This window comes from Chiloscyllium punctatum, chromosome 11, assembly GCF_047496795.1.
Source record: "Chiloscyllium punctatum isolate Juve2018m chromosome 11, sChiPun1.3, whole genome shotgun sequence".
Classification (NCBI taxonomy): Eukaryota; Metazoa; Chordata; class Chondrichthyes; order Orectolobiformes; family Hemiscylliidae; genus Chiloscyllium; species Chiloscyllium punctatum.
Window position 1 is genome coordinate 75,709,645 of NC_092749.1, and position 22,413 is coordinate 75,732,057.

At 40.5% G+C, this 22,413-nt stretch overlaps 1 protein-coding gene across 1 annotated transcript; it reads right to left on the reverse strand.

Moving 5' to 3' along the window:
* Positions 1 to 1,945: 1,945 nt before the first annotated feature.
* Positions 1,946 to 22,412, reverse strand: tmem242 (transmembrane protein 242). The gene is made up of 4 exons (XM_072581071.1): positions 22,014 to 22,412; positions 16,140 to 16,240; positions 7,136 to 7,273; positions 1,946 to 2,119 (listed from the first exon to the last, which is right to left on the reverse strand). Exons 1-4 carry the CDS (start codon positions 22,135 to 22,137, stop codon positions 2,006 to 2,008), a joined length of 477 nt encoding a protein of 158 aa, XP_072437172.1. The 5' UTR covers positions 22,138 to 22,412; the 3' UTR covers positions 1,946 to 2,005.
* Between the last annotated feature and the right edge of the window lies 1 nt (position 22,413).

Below are 22,413 nucleotides of genomic sequence, written 5' to 3' on the forward strand. Positions count from 1 at the left end.
ATCAGCTGAAGATGCTTTTATTATAAAGTGTTGCTATATTTTTATATCCCTTGGAGAGCACCTACCTCTGAGGATATAAATCCCTCATCAAAAATCAAAAAGAACTGCAGATGCTGGAAATGTGAAACAAAAATAGAAATTGTTGCAGAAATTCAGCATCTGCGGAGAGAAAGCACAGTCAATATTTTAGGTCTAGTGACCCTTCTGCAGATCATTTGTAGTGGGTATCATTTGTAGTGAGATTTGGGGGGTGACAATCTCATGAAAGCACCATAGGTTAATCTGAGCAGTTGATGAATACAATATCAGAGTGCTCATTTTACACAATCAGAAATGTGTGTCAGGCCAAGAGTATATTGAGCACCAAGCTAATGATATATCTCTCAAATCTAGTAAGATGGCAGTTGCTGGATGCACAGCATGAGATACTCAAAAATCTGATAGATATACATGAGGGTGTGGGTACTGGCTCAGAGTGAAGGAGTTCATCCAGTGCTGCCATTTTCCTCTGATCTGTGCATATGCATCCTTCACCGAGAGAATGGTGACTTTTAAAGTGAGCCCAGTTCAGTAGAGCAATCAATGCTCTGATGATGCATACAAACCTGCATGCCATTGTATTATGAGTTCTATGTAGCTGTGGGAAGTGGTGGATATGTAGCTATTTGTTTTGAATTTTCTGTGTGCACTCTTGGTATAGACAGCAGTTCCTCAGCCCCTGCCACTGACACCAGCACCTCCATTTGTGTCAAAAACTGAACATGCTAGGGCCCGCCAGGATTTGGCCAACCAAGATACAGCTAGTCAGCATCCAGCCTCTCCCATCACTGACTGTTTAGGGTTAAGTACTTGAGAAAAGCACATGCAAAGGAACTGAAATATTATAAACTACCCATGAGGTTCAGATGTGACTATATTACTCCGGTTACTGCTGGAGTTTGTAATAAATACAATCAGCAACATCTTCCTCCATTACTAGTGGCCTTCTAAAACTTGAGTACCCTTACTTGCCCAAAGATGTTGGGAGAGACCACAGTGCTTGCTTTTCACTTCAGCTATGCTGAGAAACTAGGTTTCAATGGGTGCAGGTCATTTAAGTTAATAACATGACAATAGTGCAGCAGGAGTACAAACCTTTGTTGGATTGGAATGACGAGACAGCAAGAGTCATCTGAAATGCATTTATATAAGTTCAAGCTATGTTTATTAATGAGCTCTTTTGTGTAACCGCAAAGCTTCTTCATGGTGCATCACCTTCATTCATATCCTCCAGTCTCTGAGAAGGTTGTGCAATCCACTACATCCTAAGTGCCCAACATCTCCTCATGGAGTAGTACCAGCAGTGAAGAACACAGCATACCACAATACCAGGACCCCTCCCTGCAGCATATTGAATTTTTATAGAACCCAATAGTATGGAAACAGGCCTTTCGGCACAACAAGTCTACATCGACCCTCCAAAGTGTATCCCACCCAGACCCATTCCCCCTACCCTGGCAGCATATTGAAGGGTTCCATTAGATTGATCCTAACACCTAAAATCAGATCTTCAAGAGACTGTTGGCTCACTCAAATCAAGTTACCACATATTGTATTTCTCTGCACCTATCCTTGAAGAAGGTTCCCAAGAATGTGGGAGTCATGACTCTTTGGGAAGAATTTACTGGCAGGGATTCAGCCTCGTTGGATTTCAATGGATTGACAGAAGGCTGCCAGCTACCTTACGGGAGCCTGGAGGTACACTTGCATTTATTTTATACGTGCACAAGTATGTTCAAAAGCCACGAGGCTCAAAGCAGCAAAATAAAAATAATCTAGAATGACTTGGGGATAACTGCAGCAGACAAAGCAACAGGATGGAACAATATTCAGGAGTGAGGGTGGTAAAAAAGACAGGATGTTCAAACAATCTATTTAAATTAAAAATATGATAATCCATAATGTATAAAAGTTGCATCTGTTTATTTTAGTTTCCATTTACATATGCACACTAGTCAGTACCAATCTACTTTGATTTGAACAGATTTTCCCAACTGAATTGCTCAACACCTTGTGATACATCTGTGCTTTTTGGAATTTCAGGGAACATTGATTGCATCTTTTCTCGGAATTCTGTCAGCTGCAGAAAAGATGGGAAGAAAATTATCAATCATTCTGAATGAAATTCACAAATATACAATATGTCAATACAGATAAATGTAACTTTTACTTGTTTAAACTAATTTGTAGTCAGGATTAATGGAAATAGGGATGGAATTCCTTTTGCTCCTATTTGTGGAAAGATAACCTTTACATTTTTAGATAACTGATTATCATTCCTTTGAAATTAAAAGCAATTATGTTTCAGAATGGCTATCAATTTTCTTCCATTATCCCTGGTTAGTTATTAAGAAATGGAGATAATTTACAGACATCTAACATTTGTGATATTATTTCATGATGAGACTTAGTTTCTGTTCCCACACAACTCCAATACAATTATGAAAAATATGGATATAGATCAATTGAATGTAATTAAATCTGATCTGCTCCACTACGGAAAAAATGTTAACAATGACCAGGTGTGCATAAATAAAACTACCTATTTAGCTTAGATGATTAGATTCCCTATAGTATGGAAATAGGCCCTTTGGCCCAACAAGTCTACACTGACCTTCCGAAGAGGAACCCACCTAGACTCATTCCCCTACCCTATATTAATCCCTGACTAAGGCTCCTAACACTATGGGCAATTTAGCATGCCCAATTCACCTGGCCTGAACATCTTTGGACTGTGGGAGGAAACCAGAGCACCTGGAGGAAACCCACACAGACACAGGGAGAATGTGCAAACTCCACACAGACAGTTGTCGTAGGTGGGAATTGAACCTAGGTCCCTGGCGCTGTGAGGTAGCAATGCTAACTACTGCACCACCATGCCACCCCTCATTTATTTTTAACATGAATATTTTTCTATTAAAAAAGGGGCAACAAGTTGCAGCTCTTTTACAGTTTAATTTCTTTGCAAAATACCAAAAGTTAAGGTTACAGTTAAGCTGGTCCTATCATTATTCTTATGTAACATCGTAAGTGTATACTCTCCAAAGTCATTGAATAACAGCAAGATACAAATATTCCTCAATGATTATTTTTTTCTTTCCTTAACCCAACTGTCATGTGTTAGCTATAGTGATCAGTCTGAAAATAAGTTAAACTTAGCAAAAATCTTATAAACATTTGGCAAGATTAGATTTGGAGTCTCACACTTCACTAGACATTACCTAGTCCTTCATAGATGGGATGGGAGCAAATTACTGTGCCCAGATTAATGGATATCCTAGGAATTAAACAGATGGCTTTTCTGTACTGAAAATATTTCTAACTCAATAAATTTCATAATTTCTTATTTCAAATTGTGGCTCACAGTTCAGTGAATCAGTGATGGACAAATGTTTCCTATACAAGTTATCCAGGACTGCTGTGTCCATCAAGATCCAGCACAGGTAACAGTGATAATCTATTAGCCAAACTTACTGGATCTACTGGAAGGCTGTTGTCACAATACTCTGCAATATGATGGGGCAAGTGTAGAGTACTGTGCACATAAAAGACATGTCATTAAACATTCATCTTGTTGACATAACTGAATGCTACATTGGAGATTAAACCTCAAATCTTCTGCTCAACACCCCTCCCATGGCTTCCTTGCAAATATTATGCTCATATACATCTGCCAATTGATAAAACATGCAAACTGGTTGCAATCACCCATGCACCAGCTTACTCATCACTCTAGGAAGATTTGTTCATAAACTTACTTGCTGCACCCTTATGGACTAACCTTCTGAGCAAGTTCTACCAGCAGATAGTGTTTGGATCAAGGAATGAGACATGAGTTACTAACAAACTCCATCTGTTGAATGGCAGGCTTTGGTTCAGGGGCAAGTCAAGCTCCTACATAGTCAATCTCACTGTTCGTTCCTCAGTCCTCCATGCACTTGTGGAGTGATACTAATGTTTCACATTGTGGAAGTGACACTCCCAGCAGACTAACCACTTTAAACTGAGCAAATAAATAAAGCATATGTTCCCAGTGCTACACTGAGAACTGGTGCACAAACTGATGTGCCCCTTTCCATGATGCCAGCCCTCAATTCCTGAAGAAGGGCTTACGCCCGAAACGTCAATTCTCCTGCTCCTTGGATGCTGCCTGACCTGCTGCGCTTTTCTAGCAACACATTTTTCAGCTCTGATCTCCAGTCTTCACTTTCTCCTGCCTGATGCCAGTCAGCCATATCTGGACTGGGTTGAGACTATGCATCGGTATATATGCAAATGACATGATATTAGTGCGGGAAGTCACCTCTCATGCATGTGCACAACAATCAACATCACTCTCCCCATGCCACTGCATATTCCTTCACAGATATTTGAAATATCCATGAATACCAAAACAGCAAAGCACAGGATGTGATTTCTCCAGCTGTCATATCAACACTAGCCAAAAGTGGTCAGCTTTATGTTTGATCAATGTTCCCTTGATACTGCATGACTGTGCTTGCTGGGAGATTCTGCGTATGCTCATCTGTGTGCCAAACACATTGGCAACAGCTTCTGCAAGCAGAAGCCACATATAAACCTTGGAGGTTCAAATGTCAAAAGAAAAAATTGGGAGTAAGGTTACAATTGATGAAATACTTCCGATGCTGGAGACACTTGAGATGTTTCTGCCTGTGCTGTGACTATGAGCAGTGCCAACTGTGTCACATTGCAATACTGCATTTTGTATGCATGAACACGTATTGCACCACGTAGCAGTGATTTTGATGTTAAGCACAGTCAAGAACATCTAAACTAAAGTATTATTACAGCGACAATGTTTTGGAAATGCCATTACAATTTTTTTCAGTAGTCTTGTAATTCCACTAATTTATAGTGCTGAAATCCAAATCCTCCCTTACCCTCCATCATCAGGAGGATCCTCCTACATCTAGTCTTTTAACATTTTATGTCTACAAAATCCCTTCATTCTTCTGAACTCCAATGAATATAACCCTCACCAATTCAATTTCCTCAGACTCCTGGGATGGCAGGGCTGACACATGTGTGGTAAATCTTTGTTGCACTCACTGTATAACAAGAATATCCTTCCTCGTAAAGGAGACCAGAAATGTACAAAATATTCCAGATGTGGTTTCACCTAAGCCAAGTAGTATTGTAGGAAGATAACTTTGCACTTGTACTCAAATCCTCTTGCTATGAAGGCCAACATACCATTTATACCCTTTACCAGCTGCTGTACTGATATGCTGCTATCAGGTCTGGTTGCACACTGCCTTCTCTAATTTAGAGCTAGATAATTGTCTGCCTATTTGCCCATTCACTCAGGTTGTCCAAATCCCACAGAAGCATCCATGCATCCACCTCAAAGCTTATCCTCCCATCTAGCTTGGGCTCATCTCCAACTTGAGATATTAAATTTAGTTTCCTCATTCAAATCATTAATATGTAGGATCCTAACACTGATCCCTGTGGTACCCCAATAATCACTTCCTGCCATATGCAAAAAGACCCATTTCTTCCTTCTTTGTTTCCTGTCAGTGAACTAGTTTTCTATCTCATTACTATATAAAAAAAAAGGACTGGGATTAGTGTAATCTCGAATGTGGGACTTTATTGAAAGCCTTCTGAAAGTCCATATAAATCATATCCTAGCCCCCCTTCAACTCTGCTACTTACACAGTCTCAAAGATTTGTCAAACATGACTTGCCTTTCATAAATCCATGCTGACTTTGTCTGATCTTGCCATTGTTTTCCAAGTGCTCTGCTATTAAATCTTTGATAAGCAACTGGAGGATTTTTCTCACTGTCAACATCAGGCTGACTGGTCTACAACTGGTTTTCTCTCTACTGCCCTTTTTTTAAAATAGGGGTTATATTAGCTACCCTTTAATCTGTAGGAACTGTAGCAGAGTCTATAAAATTTTGGAAGACGGCCAAAGCACCTACTATTTTTGGCTATTTCCTTAAATACTCAGATGAGCATTATCAGACCTTGGGAATTTATCAGCCTTTAATCCCATCAATTTTCCCAACATCATTTCCTAATAATACTGATTTCATTCACTTCCTGCTTCTCAACTGAACCCAGTGATCCCTAACATTTCTGTTATGTTGTTTGTGTCCTACTTTGTGACCATAGAACCAAGAGCATGTATTTAGCTGGTAAGCAATTTCTTTGTTCCCCATTATAACATTTCAATTTCTGACTGTAAAGGACCTACATTTGTCTTCAAATCATTTTTCTCTTTAAATACCTAAAAAAAACTTTGACAGTCAGTTTTTATGCCCCCAGAAACTTACACAATATTTTCCCTTAAGTCAATCACTGTCTGTTTTTATTTGCTGAATTCTAAATTAATCCCTCTCCACAGGTCTTTTTATTTCCCCCTGGCCAATTTGTACACCTCTTCCTTGGTTATCTAATTTACCTGGTAATTCATGGTTTTGCTATCTTTCCCATTTTACTTGGGTGTTAGACAGGAATGAACACATGTTCAAGTCTTCCATGCGCTCTTTGAATGTTTGCCATGGCCTTTCCACCATCATTCCCTGTTCCCTAATCCATCAATATCAAACAATGATATTAATCAAAGGCTTGAACAGATGTGGGGCACTGATGACTTGACAGTCAGACCAGAGTTGCTAGGAGTTGATGAGTGGGCCAAAAGAGCCCATGTGAAGTACTGATAGCTTGAAAGTTAAATTTTAGATTTCCTTTTAGGACAACTGGATGGGGAATCTTTCTCCCTTTTCTTCACAAGGGAGCCTTGGTCTGCGGTTCTTCTACTCCATTATGCTGTATCATCTTCACAGCGAGCCCACCTCACCGCATTCCTCTGGTGTCCGCTCCCATCTGCTGAGCAAATACTGGGGCAGGATACGTCTCTGGGAAAATGATTGCTTTTAGTTATGCCTTCCTATTCCTTATTCATACTTCCAGACAAATGAATCTGAAGAGAAGATGTCAATCATCCACAGTTGTGAAGTGAAAATTTGATAACAGGAAAGATCACTGATGTTACAAATTGCAGTTATGGACAATATAAATCTTCACTGTTTTTGACTTCGGACATTAAAAGAAATAATACTTACACTGTGTACTCCTAAAGCCTTCCATATTGTAAGACTAAGCAAACCAGCCCCACACCAAGCATAAAGAGAACCCCAGCCTAGGGCTCTCAAGGCCAGCAATGTCCCACTTTCAGGAACAGCAATAGTTGCATTAACTCCCTAGAAAAGAAGGGAAGAACATAAAATAAAAGACTTGCATTCATATAATGTAACACATGATCAAAGCATCTTTAGTCATTTAAGTATTTTTACACTGTAATCATTACCAAAGGAAGAATTTTAACCTGCACCGGTGTCAAATTCCTGGGAGTTGCTAAGTTATTTTCATATTGCAGCAGCCTAATACCTTAAACCTTTTCAAAGCTAGCACCACCTTTAATAATGGTTACTTTAAAGTCTGGAAAATGACATCGGAGGAACCCCACTGATAAATACCATGCTGATCGTATAATAAATAGATGTATTATTGTACAAGCCATTGGCAAGCTCAAAAAGCTTTTCAGATGCCCAAATAGGTCTGAGTTTTGCTCTGCACAATGAAGTCACAGCAGCCAAGTCTATTGTTTTTGGAGGAACAAATTAATTAGCATTCTACACCCCATGAGGATTCCAGTGGAAAATGAGAGGAGAAGGAAGGATAAAGTTGGTGTCACTATCTCAAGATCTCTTCATATATCCCTGGTTAAGATTGTTGCCACACATTTTAATAAGTTGATAGGAGACTCAGATTCAGGACCACAATTTATTTTTGTGTATATGCAAGGAGAGCCAGTCTTAACACTGAAGTGTAAAACAAACCCTGGGTGCAGGCATCTCTTAGCTTGACGTAAACATTTCAAAATTACATAGCAATTCCCATGATTAGTTTTCTAGGTGCTTTCATAATTTTTCCAATGTTTATACAGGTATTGTCTATACAAAGGCCAGCATTATTTTGTTGATAATGACTCTCACAAACATGTGCATCTGCAGTTATGATTTGCTTTCCTACTTATTGACTGTATGATTAAAAATATGACCCTTAACTGACAAGTGGTACAGTTCCATCAGGATTCCAGGGATGTCCCAATAATTCAAAAGGTTCAGTCAGTCACATACTAGTAGCTATTAAAACCCCTCAGCGAGGGAGACAGAAAAAAAAAAGGCAACCATTCACACATATTATCCAGGCATCAGTTCGTCTTAGTCAGTTCATGTCTTCATATTCATCTTCAGACAACAGAAAACCTGAACTGACATTCGGTAGGTAAGAATGTTGTACATGGGAATGTGTTAATAAACTTCATGAATAAGTAAATAGAAATTAAGTTTCAAAAATATGTAAACAGGTATTTCTGAAAATGTGGATGAGCTCTTTCAAAATGCTCCAATTGTCACATCTATTATTCATTTCTGACCAGACAAAACATTTTAATTTCAAGACTCTAGCTGATATTTCTTGGAATATTGCTCATTTTTTTTTACTTTTCCAGTCCTCTTTCAGATTTCAGTGCTGCTGTTGACATCCAACATTAGTGCTCCAAGGCAGTCCAGTTCCAACATGCTTCAAATTGCTACAGTGCCACACACTGGACTCTTTTCTTTTACATTTCCACAATGTATGTTTGCTCACACCTGAATGTAAATGCAGTTGTTTCTCACTCTTGTGTGTATTGATTAATATTTGTAAGTTAACTCAGATTCCACCTGAAATCGCAAAATGTGCAGCTGCTCAGGAATCCCTTGACAGCTGCAGTGGGCTTTGCTATGGCTTTTCATTAGTATCCTATTTCAGAGTTCAATGTGGTGTGTGAAATGCACTGACAATTCTATCAAAATAAGTAGGTCTAATTAACAGCACTCCAGCATGGGTTAGAAGAGCTGATGGTGCAGCAATCATAAGAATGGCAAGGAAACTTGGACATGTTGTGAACACGTAACAGCACAGCAACAGGCTTTAGCCCACAACGTCTGCCCCACAGTGATGCCAAGATGTCTTTTTGTCACAGCTATGACATTCTCCTTAAATCAATGATACAGCATTCCCCACCCTTTTTACATCTCTATCTTGTCAGAAACTTCTAAACCCAGGAATTTGGAACTGCCAGTACTACCCTTCACCCAAGTTTCTGTAATGGCTACCAAATTGTAGATCCACATACTAATCCAGACTCTAAGCTCATTTGCCTTACCGGTTATACACCTGGCATTAAAGTAAATACATTTCAATAGTCCTGCCATGTTCATTCACCTCTGCTTGTTCTTCCTATTACATGACTCAGCATCTACAATCTACAATCACTCCACATATGAACATACTGCTCAGTTTCCCACCAACCACCACACTAGTTCAACCCCTCCAGAGTGGCACTTCCAATCACCCTGCAAAAATACTGGTACCCCTTCAGTTAGGTGCAAGCCATTGCCCTGGAAGAGATCCCAATAATCCATCCAGAGCACTCCCTCCTATACTTGCTGTTTAACCACACATTCATTTGTTATTACCTTGCTACGTTAGGCCTCACCAACATGTGGCACAGGGAGTAATTCTGACATTACAACTTTAGACAGCCTGCTTTTCACATTCAACGTAATTCCCTAAATTCCCTTTGCAGGACCTCATCTCTTTGTGGGCGGCACGGTGGTTAGCACTGCTGCCTCACAGCGCCAGAGATCCGGGTTAAATTCCCGCCTCAGGCGACTCTCTGTGTGGAGTTTGCACGTTCTCCCAGTGTCTGTGTGGGTTTCCTCCGGGTGCTCCGGTTTCCTCCCACAGTCCAAAGATGTGCAGGTCAGGTGAATTGGCCATGCTAAGTTGCCTGTAGTGTTAGGCAAGGGGTAGATGTAGGGGTATGGGTGGGTTGCGCTTCGGCAGGTGCGGTGTGGACTTGTTGGGCCGAAGGGCCTGTTTCCACACTGTAAAGTAATCTAATCTAATCTTTCTACGTGTACCAATGTGGATCATGACTTCTGGCTGCTCACCCTCGCCATCAGGGAGACAACATACCATCCAGGAATCTCGCTTGTGGCCACAGAAACTCCTAATTGCGCCGCTGATTATAGAGTGGCCTTTTGCCACCATTCGTCTACTCTTTGATCCTGCTGTATGACACAGCCAACTGTGGTGCCACTTATCTGGCTTCCTGTTGCTTCCCTCCCCCCCAATAAAGCCTTAATATGGACTCTCGAACCAGAGGACAGTGCACTAAGTGTATCCAGGGCTTCAGAAGGGTAGATAAAGCAAGTGGCATAACATTTTTATTACTAACAGCCACTTCTTTTATAGATCTGCATCAACAAGCTAGACTTGGATATACAATACACAACACTGAATTCTAAAGACAACAAAGTTTGATTTCAAGAGGATATTAAGAGGCTGATAGTATGGCTGGACACATGGCAGATGAAACTTAACTGGACAGAAGTGTAAAATGATACATTTTGGGAGGAAGAAGGAGGAGAGATAATAAAAAAAATCATAAAAATAAAAAAAAAAGTTTAAAATGTCAGATGAGGAACTAGATTGGAGAAGCCAGTCCAGTCCTGTTCTCCCTAGAGAGGAAGGTTGAGACACAACTTTCTGGAAGTTGTGTCAAAATCATGAGTGGTCCAGTTAGACTACATAGGGAGAAACCGTGAGACTATTTTAAGCTGAATACCAGAAAAAAAAACCTCGCACAGGCAACATTATGAGAAATGTTTTTAAATACTGAATGGTTAGGATCTGAAATGCACTGCTCAAGCTTACACTGGAGGTAAATTCAATCAATCATAGCTTTCAAAAGGTATTGAATAAATATCCAAATAGGTAGAAACATTGCTCTTGGGGAAAGACAGGGGAGCAGGACTAACCAATGTCCCTTGCAGACAGCCAACAGGGAAATGACAGGTTGAATTATTTCCTTGTATGCTGTAACCAATGATTCGATGACTGAGGTGGGCAGTAGATAATGAGGGGTGAGAGGATGCAACAAGAGGAATCGCTCAAAAAGGAGAAAGTTCCAGAAGAGGTTGACAGACTAAAGCATGATTTGGTGAGAAGAACCATACTGCCAAAGTCCAAAGACAGAGTTAGGTGTCAACAGCCCTTCACTAGGTTTCTGTTAAGGCCTGGATGATGATTCAAACATCCACAAGAAGCTTAAGGATAGCAAGGTATGTCTTTTAAAAATTCAATCTTGGGATGAAAGTATCATTATAAAAGGGTACAGAAAAAAAAAATTTTCCAGGATGTTGCCAGGACTGGAGAGTTTGAGAGTTTTAAAGGAGGTTGAATAACCTGGGACTTTTCCTCCTGGAGTGTCTGAGGCTGAGGGGTGACCTTATAGGAGGTTTATAAAATCATGAGGAGCATTGTGAAGGTGAATAGCCAAGGTCTTTTTTCAAGGGCAGGGGAGTCCAAAACTAGAAGGCATATGTTTAAGGAGAGAGGGGAAAAAAATTTAGAAGGGACCAGAGGAGCAATTTTTTTCACTCTGTGGGTAGTGAGTGTATAAAATGAGACGAGGAGCCGTAGAGGCAGATATAATTACAATATTTAAAAGACATTTAGACAGATACACGACTATGGAAGGATATCGGCCAAATGCAGGCAGATGGGACTAGTTCAGTTTAGAATACCTGGCTGGCATGGAAGAGTTGGACTAAAGGGTTTATTTCCATACTACGTGATTAGGATTCTGTAATTGTTCATTCCTAATTGCCTTTGAGCAAGCATTGGTTAGCCATCTCCAACAACTGTAGCATGTGAGATGTAGGTATACTCAATGTTTTGAAACTTCTTGTGTCATGGCTTGATACAATGGAGTGGTCTGTTAGACCATTTCAGAAGGATATTAAGATCGCTGTGGTGTGGAGTCAAACACAAACCAGATTGAGTAAAGATAGTTCCTTTTCTTTTTAAAAAAAAATCAGTAAACAAAATGAGTTTTCATAAAAATTTGGTAGTTTCAATGACCACTTAAATGAAACTAAATTTTTAAAATCAGATTTATAGATTAACTATTACTGTGGGATTTTAACTCATCACTCCAGAGCATTAGTCCAAGTCTCTAGATTTCAAAGGGCCTTCTGCGTTCTTAATATACCACAATAACAGAATGCTACATCCAGGAACTTTATACAGAAAAAGAAACTAATGAAGTTGGAAACAGTTGACAGTTTTCAGCAGAAATTCAAGGAGCTAGGGTGGAAACTTAGAGCTAGAACAAAATTGTTCCTGATTTGTTACCTGTGCTACACACTAGCAAGGTGAGGAGAGAAGAACAGAGAGAGAGCAGTTGAACACATGGCTACAGGGGTGATGCAGGAGGGAGGGATTCAGATACCTGGATAATTGAGGTAGGTGGTATCTCTACAAATGGGATGGTTTATATCTGAACAGGAGGGCTACCAATATCCTGGTGTGGGAGGTTTGCTCTTTGGGAGCATTTAAACTAATTCAGCAAGGGGATGGGAACTTGAATTGTAGCTCCAGTGTACAGGAGGTTGTGAATAGTGAGGGCATGAATAAGGTTTCAAGATCGCAGGAGGGTACCAGCATTGAAGTGTATCTACTTCAATACCAGGAATATCTGGAATAAGATTAGATTAGATTACTTACAGTGTGGAAACAGGCCCTTCTGCCCCACAAGTCCACACCGCCCCGCCAAAGCGCAACCCACCCATACCCCTACATCTACCCCTTACCTAACACTATGGGCAATTTAGCATGGCCAATTCACCTGACCTGCACATCTTTGGACTGTGGGAGGAAACCGGAGCACCCGGAGGAAACCCACGCAGACACGGGGAGAATGTGCAAATTCCACACAGTCACTCGCCTGAGGCGGGAATTGAACCCGGGTCTCAGGCACTGTGAACTAAGGTGGGTGAACTTGCAATACAAGTTTGTACCTGGGAATTCAATCTTGTGCCCATTTTGGAGACATGGATAGAGCAGGGACAGGAATGGTTGTTGCAGGTTCCAGGGTTTAGGTGTTTCAGTAAGAACAGGAAGGTGGCAAAAGAGGTGGAGGTATGGCATTGTTAGTCAAAGACAGTATTACAGTGGCAGAAAGGACATTCAATGAGGATTCATCTATTGAGGTAGCATGGGCTAAGGTTAGAAAGGTTTCAGACATGTAGGAGGAAACTATTGCAAAGATAGGAGCAAAAGTAACAGGGTAGTTGTTATGGGGGACTTTAACTTTCCAAGTATTGACTGGAAATGCTATAACTTGAGTACCTTAGATAGGTCAGTTTTTGCCCAATGCATGCAGGAGGGTTTTCTGAGACAGTTTGTAGATAGTCCTACAAGAGATGTGGCCACATTGGATTTGGTACTGGGTAATGAACCTGGCCAGGTGTTAGATTTGGAGGTAGGTGAGCACATTAGTGATAGTGACCACAATGTGGTTACATTTACTTTACTGATGAAAAGGAATAGGGCAAGAGTTATAGCTGGAGGAAAGGCAAATATGATGCAATTAGGCAAGATTTGGGATGGATAGGATGGGGAAGGAAACTGCAGGGGATGGGCACAGTTGAAATGTGGAGCTTGTTCAAGGAAAATCAACATGTGTCCTTGATAAGTATGTACAGGTAGACAACCCGTTATCAGCAATTCCAAAATCCAAGCAGCTCAAAAATCCAAAGGTGTTTTTGTGAAGTTTTTAATCTCATTAACAAGGTTCTTTGGCGTGCAAACAGCTAACCCAACTCCACACCTACTCGATGCATGTCACTCAGATGCAACTTGTGGGGGGCACGGGGGGCAGCCCTGGCAGGCTTCAATTCGGTCTCAGGTTACTCTCAGGGAGTCTGCTGTTTGGTAACATTTTTTGTTAAATTTCATCATTGAACTTACTCAAATCCAAAAAAATCCAATTTCAGAAAACTAGCTGGTCCTGGGCATTTTGGATAAGGAATTGTGAACCTACATCTGTCAGGCAGGGAGAAAGTGGTCAAGTGAGGCAACCATGGTTTACTACAGAAGTTGAATCGCTGGTCAAGAGGAAGGAGGAGGCATATGTAAAGATGAGACGTGAAGGCTCAGTTAGGGCATTTGAGAGTTACAAGTTAGCCAGGAAAAAAAGACCTAAACAGAAAGGTAAAGAACCAGGAGGGGACATGAAAAGTTGATGGCAGATAAGATCAAGGAAAGCCCTAAAGCTTTCTACAAGTACGTCAGGAATAAAAGAATGACTACAGTAAAATTACAGCTTATCAAGGACAGTAGTAGGAAGTTGTGCATGGAGTCTGGAGATAGGAGAGGCACTAAATTAACTTTTCTTCAGTATTCACACAGGAAAAAGACAATACTGATGAGGAGAATACTGAGATACAGGCTAATAGACTAGTCAGGATTGAAGTTCATAAGGAGGTGGTGTTATCTATTTTCACACTTTTAGAATTGCTAAGTCCCCTGGGCCGGATGGGATTTATCCTAGGATTCTCTGGGAAGCTAAGGAGAAGATTGCAGAGCTTTTGGCTTTGATCTTTTTGACATCATAGTCTACAGGAATAGTACCAGAAGACTGGAGAATAGAAACTGTTGTCCCCTTGTTCAAGGAGGGGAGCAGAGACAACTCTGGCAATTATAGACCAGTGAGCTTTACTTTGTTTGTGGTTAATGTGTTGGATTTATAACTATCTAGAATAGAATAATTTGATTAGGGATAGTCAACAATTTTCTTAAGGGTAGATCATGCCTCACAAACCATAGAGTTCTTGAAAAAGGTGATCAAATGGCATAAAAAGTGGTTGATGTGGTGTACATGAATTTCAGTAAAGCATTTGATAATGTTTCCCACGGTAGGCTATTGCAGAAGATATAGAGTCATGGGATTAAGGGTGGATTTAGTGGTTTGGATCAGAGTTGGCTAGCAGAAAGAATTCAGAGGTTGGTGTTTGATGGGAAATCTTCATCCTGGAGTTCAACCACTAGTGGTGTACGACAAGGATCTATTTTGGGGCCACAACTGCTTGTCATTTTTATAAACAACCTGGAAGAGGGCATAGAAAGATGAGTTAGTAAATTTGCAGATGGCACTAAAGTTGGGGGAGTTGCAAACAGTGGGGAAGGATGTTGCAGGTTACAAGGAGACATAGATAAGCTGCAGAGCTGGGCTGAGAGGTGGTAATTAGAAATACAGAGTACTGGACTAATGGTAAGACTCTTGGCAGAGTTGATGAGCAGAGAGATTGGTGTCCATGTGCATATATCCCTGAAAGTTGCCACTCAGGTTGATAAAGTTTAAGAAGGGATAGTGTGTTAGCTTTTATTGATAGAGGGATTGAGTTTTGGAGCAATGAGATCATGTTGTAGCTGTACAAAACTCTGGTGCAGCCACATTTGGAGTACTGCATACAGTTCTGATCGCTGAATTATAGGAAGAATGTGGAAGCATTGGAAAACGTGCAAAGGAGATTTACCAGGATGTTGAAATGTTCAGCCATGGGCAGGGAGGTTGATTGGTACAGGTGTCCCAGAGATGTTCTCTGGATAGTCAAAGGCTTTTTCCCAGGGTGGAAAAGATCAACTACAGGAGGACATAGGTTCAATGTGAGAGGGAAAGTTTAGGGAGATGTGTGGGGAAAACGTTGCGTGCAATGGGTGATGGGTGCCTGGAATACACTACCAGAGGAGGTGATGGAAGCACGTACATTAGCAATGTTTAAGGTGTATTTTGATAAGCTAATGAATGGGATGGATATTGCAGATGGGCAATACGTAGTGGGTCTATAAAAGGATTAGAATCGGCACAGGCTTGGTGGGTTGAAGGGCCTATTCCTGTGCTGTATCAAATTGTACTGTATTCTGAAAAAAGGATCACAGTTCTGAACTTTTGCTGATCTGACCTTGGTACATACTTTAAAAAATGCTGTATTATGGATTGCCTCAGCGACTGCCCCTGATCTGGTTGAACAACCCCTTTGTATGTCTATTCTAATCAGACTCCAGCACCCTCAGAAGCAAAACCACAATTTTTCCAGTGACAACTAGCTTTACTGGCAAAGTATGTTACAATCTGCAAAATGGAAATTATTTAATACATTAGCTTACCTTATTGAACCATCCAGGACTTTTCTTTTTTGCTATGGCAAGAGTTGTACCAAAACCTGCTAGCATCCCAGCTGTGGCTACAGACCCAAGGAACAGGCCACCTAGCAAAATTCCATAAAACATTTAAGATAATTTTATGTTATACTTTTTTCAAACAATAATAGGTGGGCTAATGCGAAGGATGGTTGAGTAACTGAACTATAAAGCCCAGAAATTAAATGTATTCTCTAATAGATAGAATGGATAGCCAGATAGACATTGCCGCTATGGGAAAAAGGATATAGAGGAAACATAATTTGAAGGTAATTGGAGGAAAGTTTAGGGGAGATGTGTCAGAGGTAGATTCTTTACTCAGATAAAGTGGTGGGTGTATGGAATGCACTGCCAGCAGTGGTAGTACAGTCAGATACATTAAGTGATTCTTGTATAGGCACATGGAAGTTGGTAAAATAAAAGGGCATGTAGGTTAGTCTGATCTTAGAGTAGGATAGAAGGCCAGCACAATATCAAGGTCTGAAGGGCCTGTACTGTTCTATGTATGCCGTGATACTGAATTTTTTTTCAGGTATGGTAAATTTCATTGCAGCTTTGATACATATACTATTTATACCATGCAATACATTAGAAGACTCAGGTTGGCAAATGCACTAGTTCAATGTCACCTGGATACAGACACAAGGAATATGCCAGGGTAATCTGGAACAGATCACTGGCCTCTTTTCCCTAGGCCCTCTTCTTAGCCAGCTTTGCTTCTAGTTCCTGTTCAGAGCGAAGGGATGGTCCTTTAGATCAGAGTCCAGCAGGAATTTCTTCAGCCAGAGGATGAAGAATCTGTGGAACTTTTCGCCAAAGAAGACTTTGAAGGCAAAGTCACTGAGTGTATCAAGACAAGAATTAGATAGGTTTTTGATTAGTAAGGGGATCAAACATCACAGGGAAAAGGCAGGAAAATGGGGTTGACAAATATTCACATCACAATTGAATGGCAGAGGAGACTAAGTGGGCCAAATGGCCTAATTCTGCTCCTATAACTTATAGTCTTATGGACATTGACACTTACAACTGGGGGATTGTCAATTGACAGCAATGATGTCTGGAGGCTGATTATTTGGAAGGAAGGATGTCAGAAAAATGCGAACAGAAACTAAAGGCTGAGCTGACTAAGAAGAGGGCCCGGAGAAAACAGACCAACGAATTATGGAGCTGCTCAGTCCACTGTATTGTTCCGCAGTAAATGCAGTTGTGAGTGCCATGCGACAGTGGGATTCTTGACTCAAACAGATTTGACCACTACATTGCTGACCATTATTTTATGAGATAGAAGGCTAGCATTGTATCTTGACCAAGATAAAACATTGATACCATGAACAAGTTTGTGGTCAGAAAGACTTTATTATAAACTATGTAGCAAATAACATGCAGTGGAAAATCTGTTAAATTGCATACCAAACCTCTATAACTGACCTTGTGGTTAAAAAAAAAAACACAGTAATAATCCTTAGTAGATAATTTTAGTAAAGTATGAGCAGCCCCTAGCAATCAAAGATTTTTCTTGCTTATTGTTTGCGATTTACACAGCAAATTGTTGGAAATCATTTGACAAATTCTACAAACACTATTCTGGTCATTGTCATTGTTTTCAAATGAGGCTTGCCAGAGACGATAGACGATGAGTGACAAGACGTAACAGTAAACCTACATCACATGGTCTGCACAAACCATAAAATCCATTTGGCCCAACAAGTCCACACTGACCCCGAAGAGTATCCCACCCAGATCCATCACCTTACTCTGTTACTCTACATTTCCCAAGACTAATGCACCTAACCTACACATCCCTAAATACTATGGGCAATTTAGCATGGCCAATTCACCTAACTTGCACAGCTTTGGACTGTGGGAGGAAACCAGAGCACCTGGAGGAAATCCATGCAGACATGGGAGAATATGCAAACTCCACAAGTTCAAGAAGGTGCCTCACCACCATCTATTCAGGGCAGCTCGGCCAGTGATGCACTCATTGAGAGAATTTTTTTTAAAATTCCAGGCAGTTTATAGAGTTCCTGGCCAGCTACTGAACTCGATACCATCTGTCATAAAGTTACAACCTAAAATCAAACTGTGGCAAGAAATAATTCAACAAGATAATCAAGGACACATTCTTGGGAATGAGAAGGCTGAATGGTCATTTTTGCCACTTCCAAACAGACCCCACCACCAAGGATATATTTCCCTGCCCTCCCCTATCAGTGGTCCGGAAAGACCACTCCCTCCAAGACTCCCTAGTCAGGTCCACACCCCGCCACCAACCCAACCTCCACTCCCGGCATCTTCCCCTGCAACCACAAGAAATGCAAAACCTGCGCCCACACCTCCCCCTCACTTCCCTCCAAAGGATCCTTCCATATCCCTCACTAATTCACCTGCACCTCCACACACCATTTACTGCATCCGCTGCACCCGAAGTGGCCTCCTATGCATTGGAGAGACAGGCCACCTACTTGCAGAATGTTTCAGAGAACACCTCTGGGACACCCACACCAACCAACCCAACCGCCCCGTGGCTGAACACTAACTCCCTCTCCCACTCTGCCAAGGACATGCTGGTCCTTGGCCTCCTCCATCGCCAGACCATGGCAACACGACGCCTGAAGGAAGAGCACCTCATCTTCCGCCTAGCAACCCTCCAACCACAAGGGATGAATGCAGATTTCGCCAGCTTCCTCATTTCCCCTCCCCCCACCTTTTCTCAGTCCCAACCCTCAGACTCAGCACCGCCTTCTTGACGTGCTATCTTCTTCCCGACCTCTCTGCCCCATCACCCTCACCTTAACCTCCTTCACCTATCACATTCCAACGCCCCCTCCCCACCTTTTATCTTAGCCTGTTTGGCACACCTTCCTCATTCCTGAAGAAGGGCTTATGCCCGAAACGTCGATTCTCCTACTCTGATGCTGCCTGACCTGCTGCGCTTTTCCAGCAACACACTTTTCAGCTCTGAATGGATCAAGTGTCAGTAGGGAAACATTTGGACAATTTTGATCATTTATTAAGGTTTAGGTTGGCATAGAGAAGGAAAAAAGTCAAGAGGAAAAATAAATTAACTCAGGGAAAGCCAACTTCAATGCTTAAGAATTGGGCTGGGTCAGACTAAACTGCAATCAAAGGTTGGCAGGCAAAACAGTAACTGAACAATCGGCTGCATTTAAAGTACAATACAGATAGTTTGAGCACAGTCAAAGTTCATTCGCTACAAAGCGCAAGTGTAGGGTAAACACATCAAAATATAAAAGGTTCGGAGGAAGTGAAAAAGCAAATAAGAAGAGCAAAGATAAAGAATGAAAAAAATAGCATAAAGGGAATCCAAACATCTTCAGAGACATACAAATTACAAAGAATGGTAAAAGGAAAATTGTGGCTGACTGAGGTCTAAAAAGACTTACCCACAAAGGGAGGAGGCATATTTTTCTAATCAGCCAATTCAGGGATATTATTACACATCTCTGGAGCAGGAGAAAGTTGAATAGTATAGGTATTAAATGAATATTTTGCATGTGCCTTTACCAAGCAAGAAGCTGTGTTAGTCCTGGTGAAAAGAGATAATGCAAAACGTTTAAAAGGCTTAAAATTGAGGAGGAAGAGGTATTGGATTGAATGTGTATAATCAATGTTGATAAGGCAGTAGGACCAAATCAGATGTATTAAAATGATATTGAGGGAAGTGAGTAGAAATCAGAAGAACTGACCAAATGTTTTCAGTCTTCTTTAGACTCAGGATGTACCAGAAGGCTGCAGAATTGCAAACATTACATTCTTGTTTAGAAAGGGTGTAAAGATAAGCTTAACATTTACAGGCTCATTAATTTAAGGGTGATAAGAAATTCTAGAAACAATAATTTTGTTCAAATTAATAATCATTTAGGTAAATACGGTTTAGCTCAGGAAAGCCAACACAGGCTCTTAAGGACAATTTGTGTTCGACTAAAATACTTCTTTTAGGATGAGGTAACGGTGAAGGTTGATGAAAACAATGTTGTTGATGTGGTGTATACAGACTTCTTGAAGGCATTTGATAAATGCACAATAGACTTGAGAGTAAAGTTAAAATCCAAAAATAAAAATGGACAGTGGCAATACAGATACAAAACATTGAGCAACAGAAATGAGAGGCTAATGATTAATTGATGTTTTTCAGATTGTAAGATGATTTGTAGTGTAGTTCCACAGGAGTCTGCTTAGGACCCTTACTCTATATTAATAATCTAAATTTTTATACTGGACACAACTTCAAATTCTGAAGGTTAAAACAAACTTTGAACCAAGAGGAGAAAAATGTAGAGCATCAAAAGGTTGACAGAATTAGCAGACAGTACAGATGAAATTTAAGGCAGAGAAGCATGAAGTGATTCTTTTTGGCAGGAAGAAGAAGAGAGAATATTAAATAAACGGTATAATTCTAAAATGGGTGCAGGAATAAAGGGACTTCACTGTATTATATGCATAAATCTTTGCAGTTGTAAGGAAAGTTTGACTGATATTATTATTAATAATAATAATAATAATAATAATACACAGCAATCCATGCTTTATTAATAGGGGAATGGAACACAAAAGCAAGGAAGCAATAATACAGTTAAATAGAAGTGGTTTGGCTTCAACTACCAGTTCCAAATTTTGGGAAAGATGTGAAAACATTACAGAGTCCAGAAATGATTCAGAAAATAGTTCCATGGATGAAAAACTTCCATTATAAGAGGCAGATTAGAAAAGTTGGGAAAATTTGGAAAAGGTCGAGAGGAAATTTGTTAAGGAAATAAACTATTCCCTCAGTGGAAGAATGAAAAAAACCCAGGGGCGCAGTTTAGGATTGAGAAACCTTTTAATGGATTATTAGATCTGATTATTATCGGAAAGGAAAAAAAGTGCACTGCTATGGGAGAAAGTGAGAGTTGACGGCCACGGTTGACTGAATGGCTTTCTTGCTATGCGGAGAGCCCGAGTACATGTCGGGAAAGGACAGTGTCTGGACATCTTTCGTATCCTACTACGCACAATCGTTCCATAAACACACCGGTCGTAACTTTTGAATGTTGCTGACCATTTTTGAAGGTCACCATTATCCAACAACAATGACAGAGCAGAGGGAATCGCAAAGTGACAAGATAAAGCAAAAAATCTAATCCGATAAGTGAGCATATGCAAAAGAAAACCAACTTGAACTTTGAGACGGTGTTTACTCAAAACAGCCAAAACATAGCCGTAAGCGTGCGAGATCTAAAGGTATAACTAAAAGGCCCAAAGCAGTTTGTGTGACTGCTAAGGATGATCACTTGTCTGTTGGACACACGGTCTGTTGTAGTTGCTTCGCAATCAAACAGGACACTTCGAAGACAGGGATTTTTGATTCATTTTATTTTACTGTGATTGAGTGCTGATCATCTGGTTTCATCCACAATCACAAGATCAGTGACCTTTATATTTCACATGATTGTGACAAATGCTTTCCAAAAATGTCTGCTACCTCATGCTGACGGTGCGTTTCAGTTTCTGTAGCCGCGCACACAACCGAACACCGAGTAATAACAGTGAAAGGGAAACGGTTAGTACAGGAAAAATACCGGTGGAGAACAGATCTTAAGCATTCCTGGGTAGGGATCAAGAAAATAAAACTATAATTGGAAATGCAAGTCCTGGTTCAACAATAGCTGGCTATTCCCACACTACACTTGTTCAAAACCACCGATGTTCAAGAGAAGGGAGATTGAAGAATTTTATTAGCTACTCAGATATTTAGCTTTGTAAGAAGTTGATAACACGTTACAACAGAGCATTAAAACAATAGACAACATCTTAAAAAAAGCTTAGTAGAGATACCTTTAATCATCTGCACTTTGCTTTCACCAGTGGATTCGCGTACGTGGGCCTTTGGAAACGGCTCCCTCATAACACTAACACAGTTCGTCTCTTTCAGACTGACTGTACTTTTATCAGTTGCCATCTCGATTGCCGAAAACCAGAATAAATTACTTGCCCGTTCGCTTTAATATAAAAACCTCGAATGCAATCTCACATTTCTAATTTACATTCGTTAACAATAATAGGTCACCACCTCGTTTCTTGTAGTTGTTATACATTTATTATTAAAATTCTTCACTTTGCAATCCTATCGACAGCGATTCGTTGGTGATTAACAAGTGCACAAACCGAACAAACTATCGTTAACGACGCCATCAACGTCCTTTAAGTGAGCCCACATCGAGGCACTCAGTTAAAA

Excerpts from the sequence above, each read along its gene's own strand:
- tmem242 (XM_072581071.1), bottom strand. The coding sequence starts at position 22,137 with ATGGCAACTGATAAAAGTACAGTCAGTCTGAAAGAGACGAACTGTGTT. Across the intron at positions 16,241-22,013 it reads CAAAGTGCAGATGATTAAAG|GTGGCCTGTTCCTTGGGTCT; the intron begins GTATCTCTACTA and ends GAATTTTGCTAG. Across the intron at positions 7,274-16,139 it reads GTCCTGGATGGTTCAATAAG|GGAGTTAATGCAACTATTGC; the intron begins GTAAGCTAATGT and ends CTTCTTTTCTAG.